A 21,303-nucleotide genomic window follows, 5' to 3' on the forward strand; every position below is an offset into this window, starting at 1 on the left:
AGAAAGAAAGAAAGAAAGAAAAAATAGTTATTAAGCTTGATGTTAGCTAAAATTGATAATTTGTCTGTTGACCGATGGATCAAATTTGGGCACTTTAATAGTGCGTTCAATTAAAGCTATAGCTAAGACTATAAAATAGATAGATTAGTCCACGTAGCGCAACAAACAAATGAGTTGGGTAAATGGGTCAATATGATTGTTGATCTGCGTTGGTCCATGAATTAGCTCAGTGAACCAAAATTACAATATTAAATTTTTGAAAAAAAATATATTAAGAAATATAAATAAAACATTAAAATTGTTCTAAATATGTCAACCGATACATATTTTTTATGGATTAACTTTTGTCGGAAGTCTGCTTAATTAGAATATGGGCTATAAACAGATCCACCTACACACCGTAACCTATATATCCACCTCTAGTTGGAGGCATAGTAGATAAAACAATTTTATTTTATATAATTTGTTTAAAAAATGTGGAAATGAGAGAAAGAAAAATATGAGTCAATTTTTTCTTCTTCTTATTTCTCCCTTCCAATATTGAAAAATTAAAAAAAAAAGGTTATTTGTATAATTTTTAATTATGTTTACCAAATCGTTCTAATATCTTATTTTACTTTTCATTTTTTTTACTTAAATATTTATAAAGATATAAAATTATATTATCTATATTTTTCTTTTTCTTTTTTATATTTTGCTAACCAAACAAAAGGACCCTTATTCTCCTCTTGCCTCCTTTTCTTTCTTTTGAAAAAAACTACATAATTAGTATTTTCCTCTCATCTTATTTCCTCGTCAGTAAATTCCATCATTTCACATTCTCTTCTGGCAACCAAAGACAGTAGATATTGACTAATCTAGTTTGAATTTGTTAAGGCAAAGTTGTAAAGTGTTTTCACTAATATGTTGTCTCAAATTTACACCTTTAAATGCAGTTATTTTAAAACATAATAAAGATTTTTTTTCAAGGGATTATCGTTATGTATTAAATATGAATGACTATTACATAATAGTTTTCTAGTAGTTTATCTTATAAGAAAAATTTTAAGAATTTTTTAAATTTTTTCTAATTCAAGTTTTTATGAATTAAATTTCAATATTTTAAAAATAAATTACTAACAAATAAAAATAATTTTGTATTATAATATAAATTATTTATTATAAATCTAAAATATATTTAATATATTTAAAAATACTTATTTATACAAATTTTAAATATAATTTATACATTCAAATATAATATTTATTTGTATATCTAATTTATTATAAATTTTAGTTATATATAATAAATATTTAACCCATACATGTAATAATTAATAATAATAATAATAATAATAATAATAATAATAATATAAAAGAAATATCTCTTTTTGATGTCCATATTTTAAAAGATAATTATATTCTTATGTTGTATTTTTTCTCATTAATTTATACTTAAGGATAAAATAGAAATAGTATATATACAAAAAAAATATCCTTTTTAAAAATAATAACTGCTTACTTTAATATTTTTTTTATGTCTACATTTTCAAAGATAATTATACTCTTATATTATATATATTTTTTATTAATTTATATTTAAGGATAAAATAGAAACAATACACATATAAAAAAATAACTACTCTTTTAAAAAATAATAATTACCCACTTTTTTTAAAACACTAATTTATTATTTTATTTTTACGGAGGCACATAGTGCCTTTTTCATAAATTTAACATGTAATCTTCTTTGGGTTCGTTGAAACAAAATGTTTTTGGTGGGCCTAAATTTGAATCAACATCGGAAATAAGAAGGCCTTAAATTGGGCTTAACATAAAATCCAACCTGGCCCAAACCCCAATGAAGTTAGGTTTTTGAGCTTTATTTGAAACCGTCGTATCGTATTACCCAGAGCCTTGATTTTTTCGCGTCTCGCGGTTCGTTCTCTCTCTTTTGTTCCTTTCACTACTTTTCATTCTTTAACATTCTCAATTTTTCTCTGTTTATTTACCGTGTGCTTCTCTGATTGTCTGTGCGATTAATTCTGTTTATTGTTGTTTATTGTTTTTGTTTCATGTAATGTAGAATTTGGATATACTTAACGTAAAATTCTGAGACTTTTTTTTTTTTTTTTTTAATATAGAATTTGAAAAGAAACTGTTTCCTGAATCACAAATTATTTCTCATGACAGCGTTTTATTCAATCGCAGAAGACTTAATGACTTAATGTGTCTGATTTAGGTTTCTATATATTCGACGACGAGGCTTAAACACTGGTATAGAAAATGCAGAACGAGGAGGGAAAGCTCACTGAACTATACGTTCCTAGGAAATGGTATATATACATTTGAAGTTGTTAAGCTTGTTTTTGAATTGTGGAATTTGAACTGATGTTCAAGTACATTGCAGCTCTGCCACTAATAGATTGATAACTGCAAAGGACCATGCCTCAGTTCAGATGAACATTGGCCATTTGGATGAGAATGGTGTCTTTAATGGTCATTTTTCCACATTTGCCCTCTCTGGTTTCGTCCGAGCACAGGTCCTTATGCTTTTCTTTTTTACCATTTTTCTGAAGCATTACTGTATTGCATTATGGTTTATTAAAGGATTTGTATCAAGTAATCGTAAAATGCTTTTTTAAAGTAACTATTTGGAGTGTTGGTAACTTAGAGCTTCGAATGACAAGTAGCATTACACATTCATTTTGTATATTGGTTGATTTTGCTATAATTGTGCTTTTGCCCAATCTGATTTTGAAGTTGTGGTTAGTGGAATATGTTTTAGAATAAGCACCTTTTACTGTTGGTATCTCTAGTACACCACACCAAATTTTTAACCTGAGCAGCTTGCTCATGTTGCATAACTCCATAAGCATTGTTTATTACCATTGCATATCCTTCAAAAATAACTAAACTGGCGTGGTCGGGGTTGGGGATTGCATATAACAATTGGTTTTCTTTTCTGGTTGTGTAGTCTCTATCTCATTTTATATACCTCTTTTTTGCTTGGATGAAGCTGCGATAGAGTGATATGAATGATTAGCAGTGGAGTAGATTGTCGTGTTTCTTGGAGTTTGTTTCTATTTGCATGCATGCTGGAAATTTATGTTCAATTTTATATGCTTTTATTGTTGTGAGGCTTATGCACATGCATAGATGTTTTCGAGATATATAATTTACTCGCGATTTCGATTTTTAACCTAATGATTTTATGCTTTCTTTTTCAGGGAGATGCTGACAGTGCACTAGATCGGTTGTGGCAGAAGAAGAAAGCAGAAGTTAAGCAACAGTAAAAGTGATTTAATTTCTTGTCTGAAGTTCTACGATTTCTGGAGATATTTATAGTATGATTGTGGAACTTTGGTAATTAAGTTTTAAATTTTACATTTGTTTTTTTCAGCTAAAAGCTGATTTTTGATTGATTGACACTGCATTAAGAAGTATTTGTTTACTCCAATTCCTTCCATTGATTTATATGAATATGTTAGCGTTTCGTATCGGTTTGGTTTGGCTTTTGTTTAGCTTGTGGATGTGATTATGATTGTGTCTTCTCTACAACTTGAAGAATTGTGCACCAAGACGAATGGCATTAGTGGTTTTTTGAGTGTTCGATGAAAAACTTGTCTACGCTGCATTGGCGTATATAATTAGTTTCTCGTTAAGCCAATTTTGCCTTGCCGTTAGTGTTTTTAAATGATGCTGAACATGCATGTGTGATGTTTTCGGTTCATTCTAAAATGTAGATCAAAAAGAATTCATATAAGGCGAGCAACATCGATGATTGGTCACCCCTTACAAATTCGTTTCATTATTTGAAAACAAACCATTTAATCTTAAACTGTTCTGTGCAGCATTGTTGGAATCGAGCAAGCTTGGATACACACGAAATGTACCAAGATTAAGGAACATGATATTAAGCACACTTCATGAAAATTAAATCTGGAGATGAGCGATGTAATAGAATGCTTGTTTATAATCATTGGTGCTAAAGTCCAGTTACTCGGCATATCAATAGAGGACTTAGGTAATCTAACCTCACTAAGAGCAATTCTAATGGGAGTTTCTTGTTCCATGAAGCAACTTAAGTCCTGGTTTCTTATTACTAAAGGATTCTGAAATGACAATATGAGTTGCTTGAAGAAGAGAAAGAGTTGTTTCTTAAAGCAACCGTTCCTTACCAGATTTTGGTGGGGGAAAAGATCAGCGGAGCGGGGGTTGGATGACGGAGGCGCGGGGTTATACGCGAGTCTTCCCTTTGTGAATGGAAGGAGAGGGTGTGACGCCGTTTCCGAAAGGCTCGACAAAGGAGGAAGAGCCCTTGGGGAGGGGGAAGGGGATGGAGGAAGGGTCGCGCCATCGCCTCGGACGTCTTCCTCACTGACGACGGGGTCATCTGGAGGGTTTAGGGGCGGGGTGAGGCTTCTTGAAGCAACCGTTCCTTATCAGATTTTGGTAGGGGAAGAGATCAGCGAAGCAGGGGTTGGACGACGGAGGCATGGGGTTGGGCGCGAGTCTTCCCTTTGTGAATGGAAGGAAAGGGCGCAACGCCGTGTTCAAAAGGCTCGACAGAGGAGGAAAAGCCCTCGAGAAGGGGGGAGGGAGGAAGTGCCGTCGCCATCGCCTCGGACGTCTTCTCACTGATGGCAGGGTCATCTGGAGGGTTTAGGGGCGGGGTGGGCGGTAATCAATATAAAATACACAAATCTTGATCAAGATATAATTTATTAATAAAGGAAAACTTTTATGAGAATATAAATCTTGATTTACACAATATCAACACTCGACAAGAACTAATAAATTTGATAATTTATTATAACAACAATCATTTTTATAACATATTTTTAATGCGAAAAATTCTTCATTTTTCAGAAAAATTGTCTAACCATATCATTCATTGAATATCTTTTCTTCTGATCATAATTATTAAATTTATATAAACAAAGTTTAAGAAATACTCTTTGTTTATAAGTCACAAATACTCCCAACATCGTACACCTTTTAAGATTCCAAATTGATGTATACGTTAGAATAATGAACAAATAAAACGTGAACCTAAAATAAAAGGGAAGAAATACAAAAGAAAAAAGGGGGAAAAAATAAAACAAACTAAAACGTCAAAAGAGAAAGAAAAATTGAAATGTATATTTGAACTTGTTTTCCTATTCCAATTCTTGATTGGTTCTCCTCTTGTTTCTTGAAGAGAAATTTAACTTAATTAGACACCAAATATGTTACAAAACAAACCAAGTTCATGATCCGTACGACAACGTTGACACGAAACTCCAATACTACCAACATCTTCATCCTGAGGCCATGACCATCTTGTCGAAAGTTTTTTGACCCTCTCACCACCGCACGTGCCAGAACAACAAAAATACAACTTATGATTCCGAAGCACAGGGTTATTTTCTCACCCCACACGCTTCGGACAAAAGACTTACTCTCTTTCTGCATCTTCCAACGCACGTGGACGCTTCCAACGAACAAAAGAGATCAAAACCTTCCATTCTTCTTTCTCCTTCTTCTTCTTCACCACACATCAAAAGCATGCAATAAACATATTTGGCCTCGTGCTGACCCTGTAGACATGCTTATGAAAATTGGAATTTGTTTGTGACGGAGAATGGATAGGGGATGATCGTAGACATGCTTTGATATTGGAATTTGTTTACATCAATGTGTACAAAGCCATTATGTTACCAAATTACATTGGGATCAATGGGATGGTCGAGAATAAGGAATTTGTTTATGGTACGATTTACATCGTGATATCATTAATGTCGCAAAACAGACCCAAAAGAAAAAATAACAAAAAGCAAGTGATCGACGACAAAAGATGAAGAAATAATTCTTTTAATTTGAGTGGAGTTTAAAGGTTACAAGAAAAACGTAAAAAATAGCAAGTTGATCGTGAAAGTGGGGTTTGCACGTAACAATGAAGCTTTTTTTTATTTTTTATTTTATTTTATTTATATATTTATTTAAACTAGGTGTTTTACTTTATTTGCAGCACAATGTCTATAACTTTTGTTCTCAATTTCATACATTATTGTCACCGGATAGGATTTGTAATCAACCAGATATACGCGAGTCATGAATGAGATAAATCTTTCTCATTGCGAGACCATTATCCTGAACATCAATATGAAAACATATAATAAGAAAACCATGTCTATTTATACAAAAAAGAAAACCCTTTAATTATACCCAAAATATACCCTTTTGTATTCTTATACATTTTTCAAAAGAAGTAGGTTTAAATATATATTTAGTTCCTCAAATTTAAGATAAATTTATTTTTAGTTCTTTAAGTTCAAAAAATCTTATATATTTTAGTTCTAATACTTAAATTTTATTAAAAAAATTTATTAAATATTATTGCATAAAATTTACTTACTAATGTTTCCATTAATGAAATCATCATATTACATAATTGTCTCAATTTATCACTTTCAGATATGTTATTAATTAGTAATTAAAAGATTAAAATAAAATTTTTAAAAATTATAGAACTTAAAAATAAAGATTTTAAATTTGAGAGATTAAATAAATTTACGCATGATATTTGATGTTAGATTAATTATCATAAACATTAGTGAAAGAAAGAACTCCACTTAACCGGAAACTTGATAATATTGAAACACAATTGCTTCTATCTGTGGTGAAAATCTTGCCATGACCTTCCTTACTAAAATGATATATAGTTTGAAAAACCAAAAAAGGACACAAATATTTTAGCATTAATGAACCGATATGTATATGAAAGTGACAAAAATAAATTGCACTCCATTTAACACAAGTAACATAATTAGACGATTATATAAAAGAGATCTATAAGTATTACCTTTTGTTGCATTTGAGTAGATTTCAAGCTTTTCTTTCTCTTTTTAGAACTTTTACAGTTTGCTCAAGGATAGACACTTTCCTCTTTGAGTAGGGCCGACCTTCACCTCATACTACATTTGGACTACGAATGATATTGATTGTCATTGACCACACACGTGTCATTTTCATTACAAGTGGGATAGGCAATATGGATATTTGATACTGTTTATTATGAGAAACTATTATCTTTAATTTGGTCCTTGTTTCTTGTAAAATTTTCAAAGAAAATCAGCTGTATCTTCATATTCCGTGGCAATTTCACCAACCTAATGAAAATCCTTAGATGTCATCAAATCTTTGCATTTGGGGTTTCAACTGCTTGACATCATAACTACTTTTAATATATGTGTACTTTTTTTTTTATAATGTTTTTACTCCAGCTCAATAAAACATAATAGAAGGCATTTCTTTAACTCTTTTTATACCCATCACAACAAGTGCATGCCTGCACACAGTGCCCAGGAATTCAAATAAATAGATATTTGCACTTGATATCATGATTGTCACTATTAAACATCACAATAAACTCTACTTTTGGTTTTTCCCCAAAGGTCATGTCTTCCACCACTTTGTAGGTGCAAATAGAATATTCTTGCAGTGTCAATGATGCATGACAATCAGTTGTAGCCCTAAACTCAGGTTGAACCTCTTTCAATTTTTCATGAGTATATATTTTGCTTGGAATTGTCTTTCAATCAGAGACTTGTCTTTCTGAACCGCACCAGACTTGTACACTATTTAAATTTGGGATGACTTTTTTACGGTATCGTAGTATGATTATTGTTCTGAATAGCAGTAATGCAGTATATTCCTCGAAAAAGAAATTCTTTGAAAGGGTACCATACGGTAAAATCTTATATGGCAATAATAAACAAAGTTACTATAATTACAAAAACTTTCCTTAAATTTTAATAAAAATACTATATTATATTATATAAAATCAAAATCTGTTCAAAATTTGATGATTTAATTGATAAATTTTATTAAAATATATACTTGTTATGTCTTAATTACTATAAATAAATATAATAATATATTTTAGGAAGTAAAAAAAATTGGTGAAATTTAGGTGGGAAAAATGAATATGGTGATATCATATATTATCTGTCTGTAATAAAATCTTCTTTTATATATAATATATAAAAATGTAATAATAAAGAATAAATCATATGGGTTGCAAGAAAAAAAATCCGCATTTTCTTTACTATTTTTAAAAATTATTTAATAAAAATAAATATTGAATACAATATAATTGTAAGAGATGAAATTCAACTGATGCTTAAGATCTGAAAAAAAGAGTCTTAGTTGACTAATCAATCATGCGCAATATCAAGATTATTATGTTATTGAGAAAAAAATTATATTTCCTTCACTTAAATAATTTAATAAAATAGTTTAATTTTCATTACAATTAAAGTAATTTTTTATATTGTTAGTAAATTAAAAATCACAAATCAAAAATTATTAATATTAAAAAGTTATGATTAGATTTTTTTTTTATAAAAGAAAACCTGTTAGTATATTTTAATAAATGCAATAAGATTTGAAACCCCAATTTTTCATATATATTCTTTTATGAAGCAATCTTGTTTGAAACATTATAAAATACTAAATAATAAATATAGACAACTCTTATTCTATAAACTCCAAAAAAATTCCCTGGTTGCATAAGACTAGCCTCAACCCCTGAAATCTCACTTATATAATATCTTAGAAAAATGCCTAGATGATTAATCACATGTCATTCAATATAAAATACACAAATATTGATCATGATAAATTATTAATGAAGGAAAGTTTTTATATGAGGATAGAAAGCTTGATTGACACCATATCAGCACTCAACAAGAACTCTTAGATTGATAGATTCCAAATGGATGTATATGTCAGAATAATGAACAAATAAAAAGTGACCATATTTTTTTATCTTATAATCAAGTTGGAAGACTTATACAAGGAAGAAATACAAAACTTGAAAGGAGAAAGAAAAAGGAGGGAAAAAAAATAAAACAGAAACTAAAAGTTGAAAAGAGAAAGAAAAATTGAAGTGAATATTTGAACTTGTTTTCCTATTCTAATTTAACTTAGACACCAAATATGTTACAAAACAAACCAAGTTCATGATCCGTACGACAACGTTGACATGAAACTCCAATGCTAGCAACATCTTCATCATCCTGAGGCCATGACCATCTTGTCGAAAGTTTTTTGAGCCTCTCACCACCGCACGTGCCAGAACAACAAAAAGACAAGTTATGATTCCGAAGCAAAGGGTTGTTTCTGACCCACACGCTTCGGACAAAAGACTTGACTCTCTTTCTGCATCTTCCAACGCAAGTGGACGCTTCCAAGGAACAAAAGAGACGAAAACCTTCCTCCCTTTCTCCTTCGTCTTCACCACACATCAAAAGCATGCAGTAAACGTATTTGGCCTCGTGGTGACCCTCTAGCATCGCCTTTTTCAAATTCTGGAGACCCAACTTAAGAGTTGAAGAAGAACTAAAGCATTGAACCATCCCTTCGCGGTACGCAATCTCCGAGTTACCACTCTCCCTGCAACGCTTCAGAAACGACGATTCCTTCTCTCTGGTGAACCACGGAAGCGGCACCAATGCAAAATTCTCCATGGAGACGTGACGGTACACATGATCGTCCTCCGCAGCATCAAGAAATTCTTTGCAACATGGTTTGACCATGCAGAGATCAACGATGGAGCGTGTTCCCACCTTGGCCAAAATCTCCACTAGCAACTCCTTTGGAATGCTTTTTATTGTTCGCTGTTTCTTATTGCTTTCTTTCTGCACTCTCAAATGACCCATTCATAAACTTTGAAATCCTCAATCTTTTGGAGGCTTTCTCATTATATATAGCTGCAGAACTCCCTTGGACCAAATCATAATACTTTACGTGTTATCTTTTTGGAGGCAAAATCAGTTACGTAATCATTAAAGAATCTATCTTTTTGAAGGGATTAGAATCTATCTGTTCATGGATATATATCTTGTCTAAATTTTGTAATAAACATAAATACTATTTTCATCTCTTAATATTAATTACTTCTCTTTTATTTATTACTTGATTATATTAAGGAGAAAGTGAATTTTTGTATTGTTTTTTTTTTTGTTCGTTCCTGGAGTATCTACCGCCGATAGCAGTGACTAATCTCCTCGCTACGTTGGAGGCACTTCAAAGGGTGGGATAGCTGGTCCCAAGATTTAACGCGGCTGCATACACAAGGCAGGATTCGAACCTCACCTTGCTTAAGTGTGAATGATTAATTTTTTAAATTTTTTTATTAATTTACTTTTTATATTAAATATTCTAGATCCACACTTGTTAGAGTGCGGAACAGTATAATTTATATATCACGTTATTGTAATCTTTCATACTTTAATTTTGTGGAAATGATAAAATTAAAGTAATGAGTGTGTGGGTGTGCGTGGCACGTGTTAAAAGGACTAAGTCGACGCCGCCAACAATTGTAGTAGGAAACTGAAAGAGATTGGGTGGAGGGCATGGAGAAGAGTCCCACGAAGCTGGAATACTATGATGACATGGGGAGGCTCCAATCCGGTGCCACACTATTATCTCACTCCAGGGTTTGCTTTGCTTCTTGTTAATTAGTTTTTCGATTCACCCTTTTTTTTTTGTTAGTTATGATTAATATGGGAAAGGGTGATGATTATGAAAATAAGGAAATTGTTCATGCTTGCGAGTGGATAGGGGGATGATGGTAGACATGCTTTGATATTGGATCGCACAATTTTCCATCCGCAAGGAGGTGGTCAACCGGCGGATACTGGCTCTGTACTCATTCATGGCTTAGACAACAAATTTGTGGTTTCTGATGTTCGGTCCAAAGATGGAATTGTAAGTTTTGGAAGATCAAAATTCTGATGCTTTTGTTAAATCTGTCTCTGGGGTTTATCGATTATTTTTTCACCTTTGGAGTTATTATTATTATTATTATTATTATTATTGTTATGAGTATGAATTATGATGTAGGTTTTTCATTATGGTTTCTTTGAGAATATGAGAGGGGAATTTGAGCCTACATTAGAGACAGGGCAGGAGGTTTCACTGTTTGTTGATATGCCCAGGAGAAAACTGAACTCCAGGTTAAAATTTTTGCAAACCGTGAAATTCTTCAATCTTTAAGGAAAATGCTTTACCATCTGTGCTTCATTTATTCCGTGCTCTTCCCTTGTGGATCATATGATATTACCAACTTTATATTTAATACTTTTTTTGAAAGTGGCTCTCTAGCCTGAAATTTATTTCTGCAAGGCAGTTTTGAAATTCTCTTTTGAATGAATGATTACTTCACTGCTTATAATTTTTTTTTATTTGCGTAGATTGCATTCAGCAGGACATTTGCTTGATATTTGTCTGCCAAGAATAGGATTGGGTCATTTAGAGCCTGGCAAAGCTTACCATTTTCCTGATGGGTATGGGTATACTGTTTTCCTTCTTTTGATGCTTTTATGTGTTTTGTATGTTTGGCTTAGCTACCGGTGCTTAATCTGAACTAGGTCGAGACTTGAAAGTGATTTATTTAATATTCCAACTGAGAGCAAATATTGTTGCTATCAAATCATTGCTGATGTAGAATAATATTAATCACGATTCAGTGGGTGTGGGTTTACTAGAAAACTTGAAATACAGTAAAGATTAAATTGATCATCCAAAGATTAGCATAGTGCACCTTACTCTTGTACTATTTTTTCACTAAATTAGTTTCTTAAAGATATAAATATCACTAAATTTGTCCTTCTTTCACCACTTCAGACCTTTATTAGGTTGAATATGTTGATGTTTAGATCTTTGAGGGACTTGTATGGTGGAAAAATCTTTAGAAGAGTAACATAATGGCATAATAATAAGTAGAAGTCCAATTTAGGGCTTTACTCAAAGAAAGATCAAACCTTGACTACTCTCCTGCTGTTTTGATTGAAATGTGCTCTAAAGATATGAAGTTTGCTTCATACTTGCTATTGTATTGTTTCCAGGCCTTGGGTTGAATATAAAGGTACAATTTCACAAAATGAAATGCAGAGTAAGCATAAGGATTTAGAGCTTGAGGCCAATGCATTAATTTGCGTGGGAGGAAAAGTAAGTGACAGTGTTCACAAATTGCTTTTTATATGTGGCATCAGGTTCTGAAAATCTTCACCTTGCCATTTAGGTTTCAGCTGATATATTACCGTATGACGAAGCCGCTGAGCTTTGTGGTGGGTGTCTTCCTGATTATGTTCTGAAGGTCAGTCTATAAAAGATATATGCTTGATGCAAATGATTTCCTCTGTATAGTTTACACTAAACTAGTTGTTGGTTTCGCTATAACCATAATGCCTGTCACTTTGTTATCTTACAAGTGTCTTGCAGTGTGTATCAAATCCTTTTTTTGTGGATAAATGAATAAGATTTTGTTCAGAAATCAATTCAAAATTTTCAATTATAAAAGAAGAGTCATGAATAAAAAGTCATGAACAAGTTATAAATGAAAAATCATAAACGAAGAGTCATGAATGAAGAGAGTCATGAACGAAAAACTGTGAATGAAGAGCCATAAATGAAAGGCCATATCATCCCATATAAATAGGGAGACTTGTGATGAAAGTATTTACCACCTAGAGAGGAGGTCACCAATCAATCACCACCCAAATGGGGTCAAACCACCCTATGTGAGTGGGAGGGTTTCTCAAGTTTCGCTATTTATATGTGTTCTATTTGTGTGTTCTAGCCTTTGATCTTCATTTTTGCTTGAAGGGGATTTTTCCCCAACAAATTTGCTGTCAAATGTCCTCTTACTGTCATATTTTGCATTCCTTAGTATAGCATCAGGAATATTCCGGCTCATACAGTTTCTTCCATTAGTCTTTGATGCTGAAATTTTCTGTGGGGCAGAAGACTTGCGCTTACGGTGTTCATATAAGTCCTCACAAGTCATAACTCTCATTCAAGCCATTTGTGTCAGTCAGTATGCCTTTCTGTCTGCCTGCATGCCCTATGTGCATGTATTTACTAGGGTAGAATTAGAACCAACCTGAAGAGTGTCAAATATTAGAGTTCGGCTTTGTTTGTTTAATGTATTGGAAAACAGTTTTATGATTTCTAAAATTTGTTTGTCCTCTGAGCATATTTGGATGTGTTTGTCCATTTAAGTACATTTTTGTTTTATAAAAGTTTGTTGCTTGAATACTTGAAAAGAGTACTTGAAAAAAAACATAAGGGGTTAAGAAAACATCTCTTGACTGTTTTTTATTTTTTATTTATAAAACACTTGTTTTGAAATTAATTTTCAAATCTGAACAGATTTCTATAAGAAATTGATTGCTAAATATTATGGAATTGTTTTAAAAAGCAGATGACAAAGTAAATGAGAAGAGAATCATATACGCCCTACTTCTTTCCGAAGAAACTGTATTTTTTTTTTTTTTAAACTTCAAAGAACATGGCGGTTTTGCCTTACATCATATATCACGTCTCAGTCAATGTATTTTATTCACAGTGCTTCATTATAAAGTATGAAATTGGTGGTGAACTATTATTATTATTATTATTATTACTATTATTATTATTATTTTATTTTATTATTTATAATGCACTATAGATTTATAGATTGACAATGATGCTGGTTTAATTTATTTCCCTTATTATTAGTTTAACAGGTCAATCCGTAAGCCAGTGAGTCAACCCAACCTGAGTCCATTTGGCCTGTTAGACTTAGCGGGTTGAGTCAAAATAGCCTAGTTCTATTTAGGTCATCATTTTTAACTTAGTCTGACCTTATTTGCAATCTAGCAAAGCCAACCCATTGGGCCAAACCTAAATTTATAGCTCTAGAAGCCATTTTATGATATCAAAATCAATGCCCAAACTACTATCCTCGCTTGTTGGTCGTGCTTTGTGACAACAGAACTTGGGAAATTCTTTGAAATTAGCTGATCACGTATATTAAAGGATACAGAACAATGTTAGTTTCATCTCTTGCATCAATCTGGTTTTGTATCAATCTGGTTTTGTTCTTGCTTCTCTGCATTCAATATTGATGCATCAACTCTCGCAGGAAAGCACACCTCGCATAGTGAGGATTGGAGATAATCCTGGCTGCCCCTGTGGTGGTACTCATGTTGCTGACATTTCAGAAATCATACAAATTAAGGTATAAAATCCATTTATTTAAATTATTCATTGTTGGATTAATGAAAACTTGGTTGTTATGAGACTTATTCTTTGGTTGAAAAAAAAGAGACTTTTTTCTGGTTATATTTGGTTGCCCGGTAACAATTTTGTGTTATATGCTTATGTAATATTTGTATTTGATCAGGTTTCTCAAATTCGCTCGAAGAAGGGGCTGACAAAAGTCTTTTACAATGTTGAATCCTAATGATACGTGGCTGAATCTGCTCTCATGTAAATGCCATTTGAGCTCCATACTACTCTTAGATAAGCATTGAAGGAAACTAAATAAATTTGTAAACGGTGTTTTGGTCAGAAACTTTTTATCCACAATATCATTCATCAACTGTGGTCGGGGTGGTACCACCACATGGGCAAACTTTGTTTGGATAATGAATTTTAACAAAACAGTTATCTGAAAGGTTTAGGTAGTCATTGAATGGCAAGACCACATGACGGTTGTAATTCTGATAGGTTTGATAAATATAACAGATGTTATTTATATATGCTGCCTACTACGTCTATTTTGTTCTGTTTTCTCTTCTTTCTCACCACTCACACCCGTTTGTCCTTGCACACGCCATGTTCTTCCCAAAATCAAACTCATTAATCACCCTTTGATCTGCTTCAAACGCACGCTTATTGAATATTGATCGGTGACTACATGATAAGTGTCCGTATCTGAATTCACTTTGAAGTGCAGGGGTTTGGTTTTGTCTTCTCCTCTCAAGAGTTAATGCATGTCATGATCATAATGATTTGATCTTTGTTTGTCCCGTCTGTTCTCATTTTTTAATCATAAAGCTGAATTGTCACTAAAAATTGAAATTGAATGGGTGGCACTTATGAGTTTGGCACCTAGTCAAAAAAGTCCATACTTTTCTTTGTACTAAAATTATGGGTGCAACGTGGTCCATGAAAATCTGCATGGAAGGTATAATGTTCTTTACCTATCAGCCGCCATCCCCTTTTGTTCAAGTGGCAGCAATCTTCATGCATATGGACCATAAATAAGGCTTAACTGTATTATTACTTGGTCAAAAGTGTGATAGGATGGAACCAATCTTCAAATGTTATGATACTATTATTGTCTGAATTTCCAATTTGGTTGGTGAATTTTATTTTGGGAAGAAATGTTCTGTATCCAGACACATGAGTACAAAAGTAAGTCCAACAGGAACCAATGTTGAACCATTCAATTCACTGGCAGCATCTATGCATATGTTTGGTAGTAATACACCGTAATGAGCATCCTATTCCATACCATAAAGTAACATGATATCATACAAGTTTGATACAACCAGTGTGAAAATTTGATTATCTTAATAATCAATTATAATCAAAATAAAATTTTATTTGGATAAATTGAATGAAAAATGATTTTATTTTTTTGATACCATAAAAGTTAATTTTTATGTTACAACAAGAAACTAACACGAGAAACTAAAAATTATATTGTTTTAATAATTGATTATTATTAAAATAAAATTTGTTTAAGTAAATTGACTAAAAAATGGTTATAAGATTTTTTTTCTTAATACTATAAAAAAATAGCTTTTGTGTAGTAAATCAACTTACAAGTTTTTATGCAAACAACTTTTCACTTTACCAAAACAAAACTTAAAAAAAAAAAAAACTCAAATGAGATGTTATCATCTCTTCCAAACACCCTCTATATGGTGTTTAGTTTGGTTTGTCTATTCATGGTTTAGTTTATAACTAGTATTTTTACTTATGTAACTTAAGATGAAATTATATTTTATATAATAAATAAATAGTTTTTCATATAAAATTATATTTTAATTTTATAATAAATAATTTATATTGTAATAAGAAATTATTTGAAACTAATAATAATTTATTTAAAATGTTAAAATTTAATTAAAAAAAATGTGGCAATGTTTGAAGAAAGCAGTAGAGGCTCCTATTACAACTAACTATAACTGATCTGTGGGAGCATGGATGTTGGAATCTCCAATGCTTACACAATATCCATAATGCTGAGGAATTATAGCTTGGTTGGAGTTGGAGCACAGGAATTTAGTTTCTGAATCTAACTGTTTCCATGTCTTCAACGCTGTTCATAATTCCAACCTTCTTCATATCCACCATCATGCAAATGCAATGCCACAATGCCCTCCTTCCTTTGCTTTACAACTATTTTTACGTCACAAGCTAGCTGCTACTTTTTGCTTGCTTTCTTGTCGGTTATTGAAATGGTTTTAAATACTGATTATAAGATTTAATCCTGATCAAATTAATATTAATAAAATAATAATTATTTATATGTTTTTAATAATATTTAAGTTTAAATTTTGATAAAAAATAATAATATCCATTAATAATAATAAATTTGCATTTAGAATAAAAAATATCAAATTAATATAATATAAAACAAAAAAATAAATATATTAAAAGTTGTAAATTATCATAAATGATTAAATTATATTTATAAGACAAATATTAAAAATAAGTTATTCTAATTATAATATTTATTAAATATGTATTTTTATTAAGATATTTTAAATTAAAATTTAAAAATTAGAAAAAATAATTTTTTAATTAAACTAGTTCAAATAGATTTGATTGATTTCTTTTACTGATTTTGACCAATTTTGAATTAATTATATTAATTATTCATCAATTTGTTGTAAAATAATTCTTTAAGATAATCAAAATAATTGAGAATGAAGATTGTTATATCCTCCGAAAAAGTCTCCAAAACTTTAAAATATTCATACTTTTCAGTAAATTTATCACAAACTAATTATTTAATTTAATATTTTATAATTTAAATTAATCTTTTAAGAATTCAAAACAACTTTGGAAATATGATTTCGGAGTATCTAGAATTTTTCATTAAGAATTGATTCTTAGTCAAATGACTTGTTTAATTTAGTTTTCAAAATCATGAAATATCTTGTACTTTTTTACTGTTTAAAATGTATTCAGCATTTTTTCTTTTTGAGTTAATGCATTCGTGGGTGTACGAACATGGAGCATGATTAAAAATTAAATTAAAATCTTTAAATAATTTTATTTAATGAAATCATTAAATAATCTAAAACCCCACATTAATAATAAAGGAGGAACATAAATATAGTCAAACCCATAATAAAAGAGTTAAAAGAAAAAAATGTAAAGTCAACCAAGGGAAGAGAATTTGTGATGTTGACAAAGGTGATGAAAGTCACGAAAAATCAAGGGGTTAGTGAATGATAAATAAAATAATAAATGGGTGATGAAGGATAATTGGCACCGTCTTACATTTTTTTTCCTGGGGCTATTAAAATAAATTTTATAACTTTCATATATATGATAACATAATTTATATGTTATCTTAATTTGATAAAAATAAATTAATTATAAATTCTTTAAAAAACATATACTCTAATTAATTAGAAAAAAATAAATATTAATTAAAAAATAGTATAAAACATGTATTTTAATTACAGGGACGAAAAAAAAAAATACTAAGTCATAGAAGTAATAGTTTGATGGTAAAGGAGAAAAGGAAAAGATGTGAGAGTGAGTAATTGGGGATTTGGCATGAGTGTTGGGTAACAGCAGCCTAATTTAAATATGATAGGATTCTCCACTTGACGCAACCCAACCCAACCCAAATACTTGTTTTCTTTGCCCTTTCGTGATTTGGTAAGTCACACACACACACACTCTCTCTCTCTTTATATATATACTCACTTTCACTTCAATTTCTAAATTCTAATACACCCATCTCTCATCTCCATTCTCTCTTCTCTTCACTACCATCCATCTCTATTCGGTCAGTTCCTTTTCTTATCAATTATTATATCTCTGCATTCATGGAATATAAAACATCTCTGCTTCAATTCTTATCATTTCCCTGCCCATCTATATTATATTTGGCCTCCAATTCAAGCTAATATTGCTCTGCAAATTTGGTTCCAAATAGGCTTCTTTTTTCTCTCTTAGGTATTATTATCAATCGTTTGCGCAGTTGCTATAATTTGGATTTTCATTGTCTTCTAATGATAATTGGCATATTATGATAGAGGATCTTACATTCTAGTCCCAGTATAAAGAACAACAGCTAATCTTTTCATGACAATCTCTGATATAAATGTTATATAATCGTTTTTACAATATTAACGATTTGCATCCAAGTTTTAAAATAAATAATCGGGTCATACGAGGAACCCAATGCTGACACTGGAAAGCCTCAAGTAAAAATTCTACAAATTTTAAGTCTATCATGTTTAATTCCTGTCATTATAGTGCCCGGTCATCTCATGTCATTTTTTTTTTAATTTTTTTTTTTTATCTTGTTTGCTTGGTATTTTGTTTCTTTGAAAAGTAAGTGAGTGAGCAAGGAGAGGAATTGCTTGCTGCTAGGTTTTAGATTACCCCCTGACCCCTCCTTCCCCAGCGCTGTCCCCCATCTTTTTTCTCCTATTCTGTGTTTATTTCTCTCCCTCATCTGCTTTACTGGTCTCAAATACAAACAAACCTTTGAATTTGCATATTTGATTACATGCTATCATATATTTAATTGGCAAAATTGGTCCCAGCATCATGATGGTTATCTATATATTTTATAATTCCTTCTTTTTATTTGTTGAGCTGATAGTTATTAGCTTTAGTTTTTTTCTTGATGACTTTCTTGTGTGGGCCTTGTTAACTGTATGATGATAGGAGGCCCATACACAACCTGGGAAATCTTTCATTCAAGTTATATATATAAAATGGCTATTTTCTAGTGGATCATTCAAGTTATTTGCTTTTAAGTATATATATACCCGGTTTTAATAGTGTTTAGAATGAATTTCTTAATGCAGGATAAACATGGTTACTCCTGATGGAGAACTTGAAATAAGTTTTGGCTATAAATGCAATAGCAATAAGGATAGAGACATTCCTTGTGAGGTTGTCAGTGGCTACAAAATCCTTCCTGGAGTACGTAGAACAAGTAGTTTTTCTTGCTTGTCAGGTGCAGCCTTAAGTGCAAATGCCACACTTGCCAATACAAATATCTGCAATGGTAAGATAGGAGAAGAAATCCTTCCAAGTTGGGACTCTCCTAATTCATTTCGAAAGGTAACCTCTTCGCCAAGTCTTTCAAAGTTGGACATACTATCTTCTTCCCTCCCGAGTAGTTTGTCATACCTTAGCTGCAGTCCTTCTACTACAAGTGATATCCTTGAATATGACTGTTGCACACTAAAATCCATGAGTGATCCTTCCAGAAGTGAAGGTTTTCTTAATTCTACGGAAGTTCAAGTGGCAGGAGGAGCTGCTGGTGAAGATAGAGTTCAAGCAGTTTGTTCTGAAGAAAATGGATGGCTCTTCTGTGCAATTTATGACGGCTTTAATGGAAGAGATGCAGCTGACTTTCTGGCTGGTACCCTGTATGACACCATCATATCTTACTTTAATAAGTTAATTGAGGATTTGGAGCCGAGTTCCATCGAAGCTTATAATGATGGGGGTTTGGGTGGATCCCTGCAATGTAATAAGTTGGATAATAGACTTATTTATCACGAAGATCAATCTCTGTCAAAATTTAAGGGAATAAATGATTCTAGTCATGGATGTTTTGTAGAGGATAGTCCATCTACCAAGTTAGAAGCATCATGTGATTCATTTTCACATGGGGTACTTGATATCCTTCAACGTGCTGTTAGTCAGGCTGAGAATGATTTCTTGTACATGGTTGAGCAAGAAATGGAGGAACGTCCTGATTTAGTTTCTATTGGATCTTGTGTTTTACTTGTGCTTCTTCATGGTAATGATTTATATACACTTAATCTAGGTGACAGCAGAGCAGTATTGGCAACATGCACTACAGTTGACCGTATGAATAAGAGTGAGAGACTCAAGGCTATACAGCTTACAGATAATCATACTGTTGACAATGAAGTTGAAAGGGCAAGACTTCTGGCTGATCATCCTGATGATCCCAAGATCGTTATAGCAGGAAAAGTGAAAGGGAAACTGAAGGTTACTCGCGCTTTTGGAGTTGGCTACTTGAAAAAGGTTGGTATTCTCTCTTACGCTTCAGCCAATAGATTTCCTAAAGATTTTAGCAAGTAAAGGTGATCATTATAAACCTTTAAATTCAAGCTACTAACTGTGACTCTGAGTGGACTGTTGCAAAGAATAAATCTTTGTCCAAGTACCAAACATAGATTTGATTTTTTATTTTATTCTCGTGCAGAAAAATCTGAATGAGGCTTTGATGGGAATCCTTCGAGTTCGTGATCTTAAAAGCCCACCATACATATCCACTCAACCATCACTGAATGTCCACAGAATCTCAAGTTCTGATCAATTTGTTATAGTGGGGAGTGATGGTTTATTTGACTTCTTCAGCAATGATGAGGCTGTAAAGCTTGTAGAGTCTTATATCTTGAGCAATCCTTTGGGTGATCCAGCAAAGTTTCTCATAGAGCAGCTTGTAGCTAGAGCAGCTGATTCTGCCGGTAAATTTTCAAGATCTTAGGCTAAATTTAATTTTGTTTGCCTCAATGTAGATGTTTACTTTTAATATGATATGATTGAGTAACGCTTATGCAGGTCTGAGCATGGAAGAGTTGATGAATATACCAGCTGGGAGGAGAAGGAAGTACCATGACGACGTGACCGTAATTGTGATCTTGCTTGGGATGAATCAGAGGACTTCAAAGGCATCAACTTGCATTTAAGACTCGCCAAAAAAAAAAAAAAAAAAAAAAAAAACTGTACCTATGTAGCTTTTCACAGGACGCTCTTGTTTAAGTAGTATTTCTTAGGTTCAAGTTGTTATATTTAAAGTGTATATATGGATATGGGCATTGGCATTTTACGAGGACTATTAGGTCCGATCATTTGTAAACATTGCTGAATAGTATCACCGTTTTTTATGTGCACACTCAAGACTCGAGAATTAAACTCCTAACCCAGCACTTTTTTTAGGTTTTGTTTATAAAAATATAGAATTCAAAACACTTACAAAAATAGCATCTCAAAAAATACAAGTTATTGAATTAAATTTGTTTATCAAACATTCTTAATACGATCTAATAAGTTTTTTAGCTTAAAAAATTAAATTAGCTAGAAACTAGTTGAAAATGCTTGTCAATATTACTCTTCATGGTGCCAATAAACCATCCCATATGGCCTATCGCCTTCTAAAGGGTTAGGCTGAGTTAGCAAGTTATTGACTTACAATTTTTTTTATTTTTTTTTATTTTAGAGGTTACTTAAACTTATGTAGCTCATTTTAGGTGTTATAAT

At 31.7% G+C, this 21,303-nt stretch overlaps 4 protein-coding genes across 5 annotated transcripts; 3 read left to right on the plus strand and 1 right to left on the minus strand.

The window, feature by feature from the left end:
* The first annotated feature begins 1,830 nt into the window (after positions 1–1,830).
* LOC109809632 (small ribosomal subunit protein eS21) lies at positions 1,831–3,481 on the plus strand. The gene is made up of 4 exons (XM_020372997.3): positions 1,831–1,917; positions 2,222–2,315; positions 2,390–2,522; positions 3,210–3,481. The coding sequence occupies exons 2-4, from the start codon at positions 2,266–2,268 to the stop codon at positions 3,273–3,275; spliced, it is 249 nt and encodes an 82-aa protein (XP_020228586.1). The 5' UTR covers positions 1,831–1,917; positions 2,222–2,265; the 3' UTR covers positions 3,276–3,481.
* A 5,278-nt stretch (positions 3,482–8,759) lies between these two features.
* LOC109809522 (F-box protein At2g35280) lies at positions 8,760–9,791 on the minus strand. Its single transcript, XM_020372856.3, has one exon. It carries the CDS (start codon positions 9,684–9,686, stop codon positions 8,952–8,954), a length of 735 nt encoding a protein of 244 aa, XP_020228445.1. The 5' UTR covers positions 9,687–9,791; the 3' UTR covers positions 8,760–8,951.
* Positions 9,792–10,304: 513 nt separating this feature from the next.
* LOC109809658 (threonyl and alanyl tRNA synthetase second additional domain-containing protein) lies at positions 10,305–14,553 on the plus strand. The gene is made up of 8 exons (XM_020373030.3): positions 10,305–10,466; positions 10,591–10,737; positions 10,873–10,985; positions 11,223–11,315; positions 11,877–11,979; positions 12,053–12,127; positions 13,937–14,032; positions 14,198–14,553. Exons 1-8 carry the CDS (start codon positions 10,383–10,385, stop codon positions 14,255–14,257), a joined length of 771 nt encoding a protein of 256 aa, XP_020228619.1. The 5' UTR covers positions 10,305–10,382; the 3' UTR covers positions 14,258–14,553.
* Positions 14,554–17,674: 3,121 nt separating this feature from the next.
* Positions 17,675–20,936, plus strand: LOC109808166 (Protein phosphatase 2C family protein). Of its 2 annotated transcripts, none has more exons than XM_020371038.3 (4): positions 17,675–17,833; positions 18,867–20,064; positions 20,246–20,510; positions 20,605–20,936. In XM_020371038.3, the coding sequence occupies exons 2-4, from the start codon at positions 18,874–18,876 to the stop codon at positions 20,730–20,732; spliced, it is 1,584 nt and encodes a 527-aa protein (XP_020226627.1). In that variant the 5' UTR covers positions 17,675–17,833; positions 18,867–18,873; the 3' UTR covers positions 20,733–20,936. The 2 variants fall into 2 exon arrangements, with proteins under 2 accessions (XP_020226627.1, XP_020226629.1); XM_020371040.3 differs by lacking the exon at positions 17,675–17,833 and adding an exon at positions 17,842–18,003.
* Positions 20,937–21,303: the final 367 nt, after the last annotated feature.

Source organism: Cajanus cajan, chromosome 5 (genome assembly GCF_000230855.2).
Source record: "Cajanus cajan strain Asha chromosome 5, NIPB_CcT2T_4, whole genome shotgun sequence".
NCBI classification, from domain to species: Eukaryota; Viridiplantae; Streptophyta; class Magnoliopsida; order Fabales; family Fabaceae; genus Cajanus; species Cajanus cajan.

Coding starts and splice junctions, on each gene's coding strand:
- LOC109809632 (XM_020372997.3), top strand. CDS start 2,266: ATGCAGAACGAGGAGGGAAAGCTCACTGAACTATACGTTCCTAGGAAA. Junction 2,316..2,389: donor CTATACGTTCCTAGGAAATG/GTATATATACAT, acceptor AGTACATTGCAG/CTCTGCCACTAATAGATTGA. Junction 2,523..3,209: donor CTGGTTTCGTCCGAGCACAG/GTCCTTATGCTT, acceptor TTTCTTTTTCAG/GGAGATGCTGACAGTGCACT.
- LOC109809658 (XM_020373030.3), top strand. CDS start 10,383: ATGGAGAAGAGTCCCACGAAGCTGGAATACTATGATGACATGGGGAGG. Junction 10,467..10,590: donor CACTATTATCTCACTCCAGG/GTTTGCTTTGCT, acceptor GCGAGTGGATAG/GGGGATGATGGTAGACATGC. Junction 14,033..14,197: donor CAGAAATCATACAAATTAAG/GTATAAAATCCA, acceptor GTATTTGATCAG/GTTTCTCAAATTCGCTCGAA.
- LOC109809522 (XM_020372856.3), bottom strand. CDS start 9,686: ATGGGTCATTTGAGAGTGCAGAAAGAAAGCAATAAGAAACAGCGAACA.
- LOC109808166 (XM_020371038.3), top strand. CDS start 18,874: ATGGTTACTCCTGATGGAGAACTTGAAATAAGTTTTGGCTATAAATGC. Junction 20,065..20,245: donor GAGTTGGCTACTTGAAAAAG/GTTGGTATTCTC, acceptor ATTCTCGTGCAG/AAAAATCTGAATGAGGCTTT. Junction 20,511..20,604: donor TAGAGCAGCTGATTCTGCCG/GTAAATTTTCAA, acceptor ACGCTTATGCAG/GTCTGAGCATGGAAGAGTTG.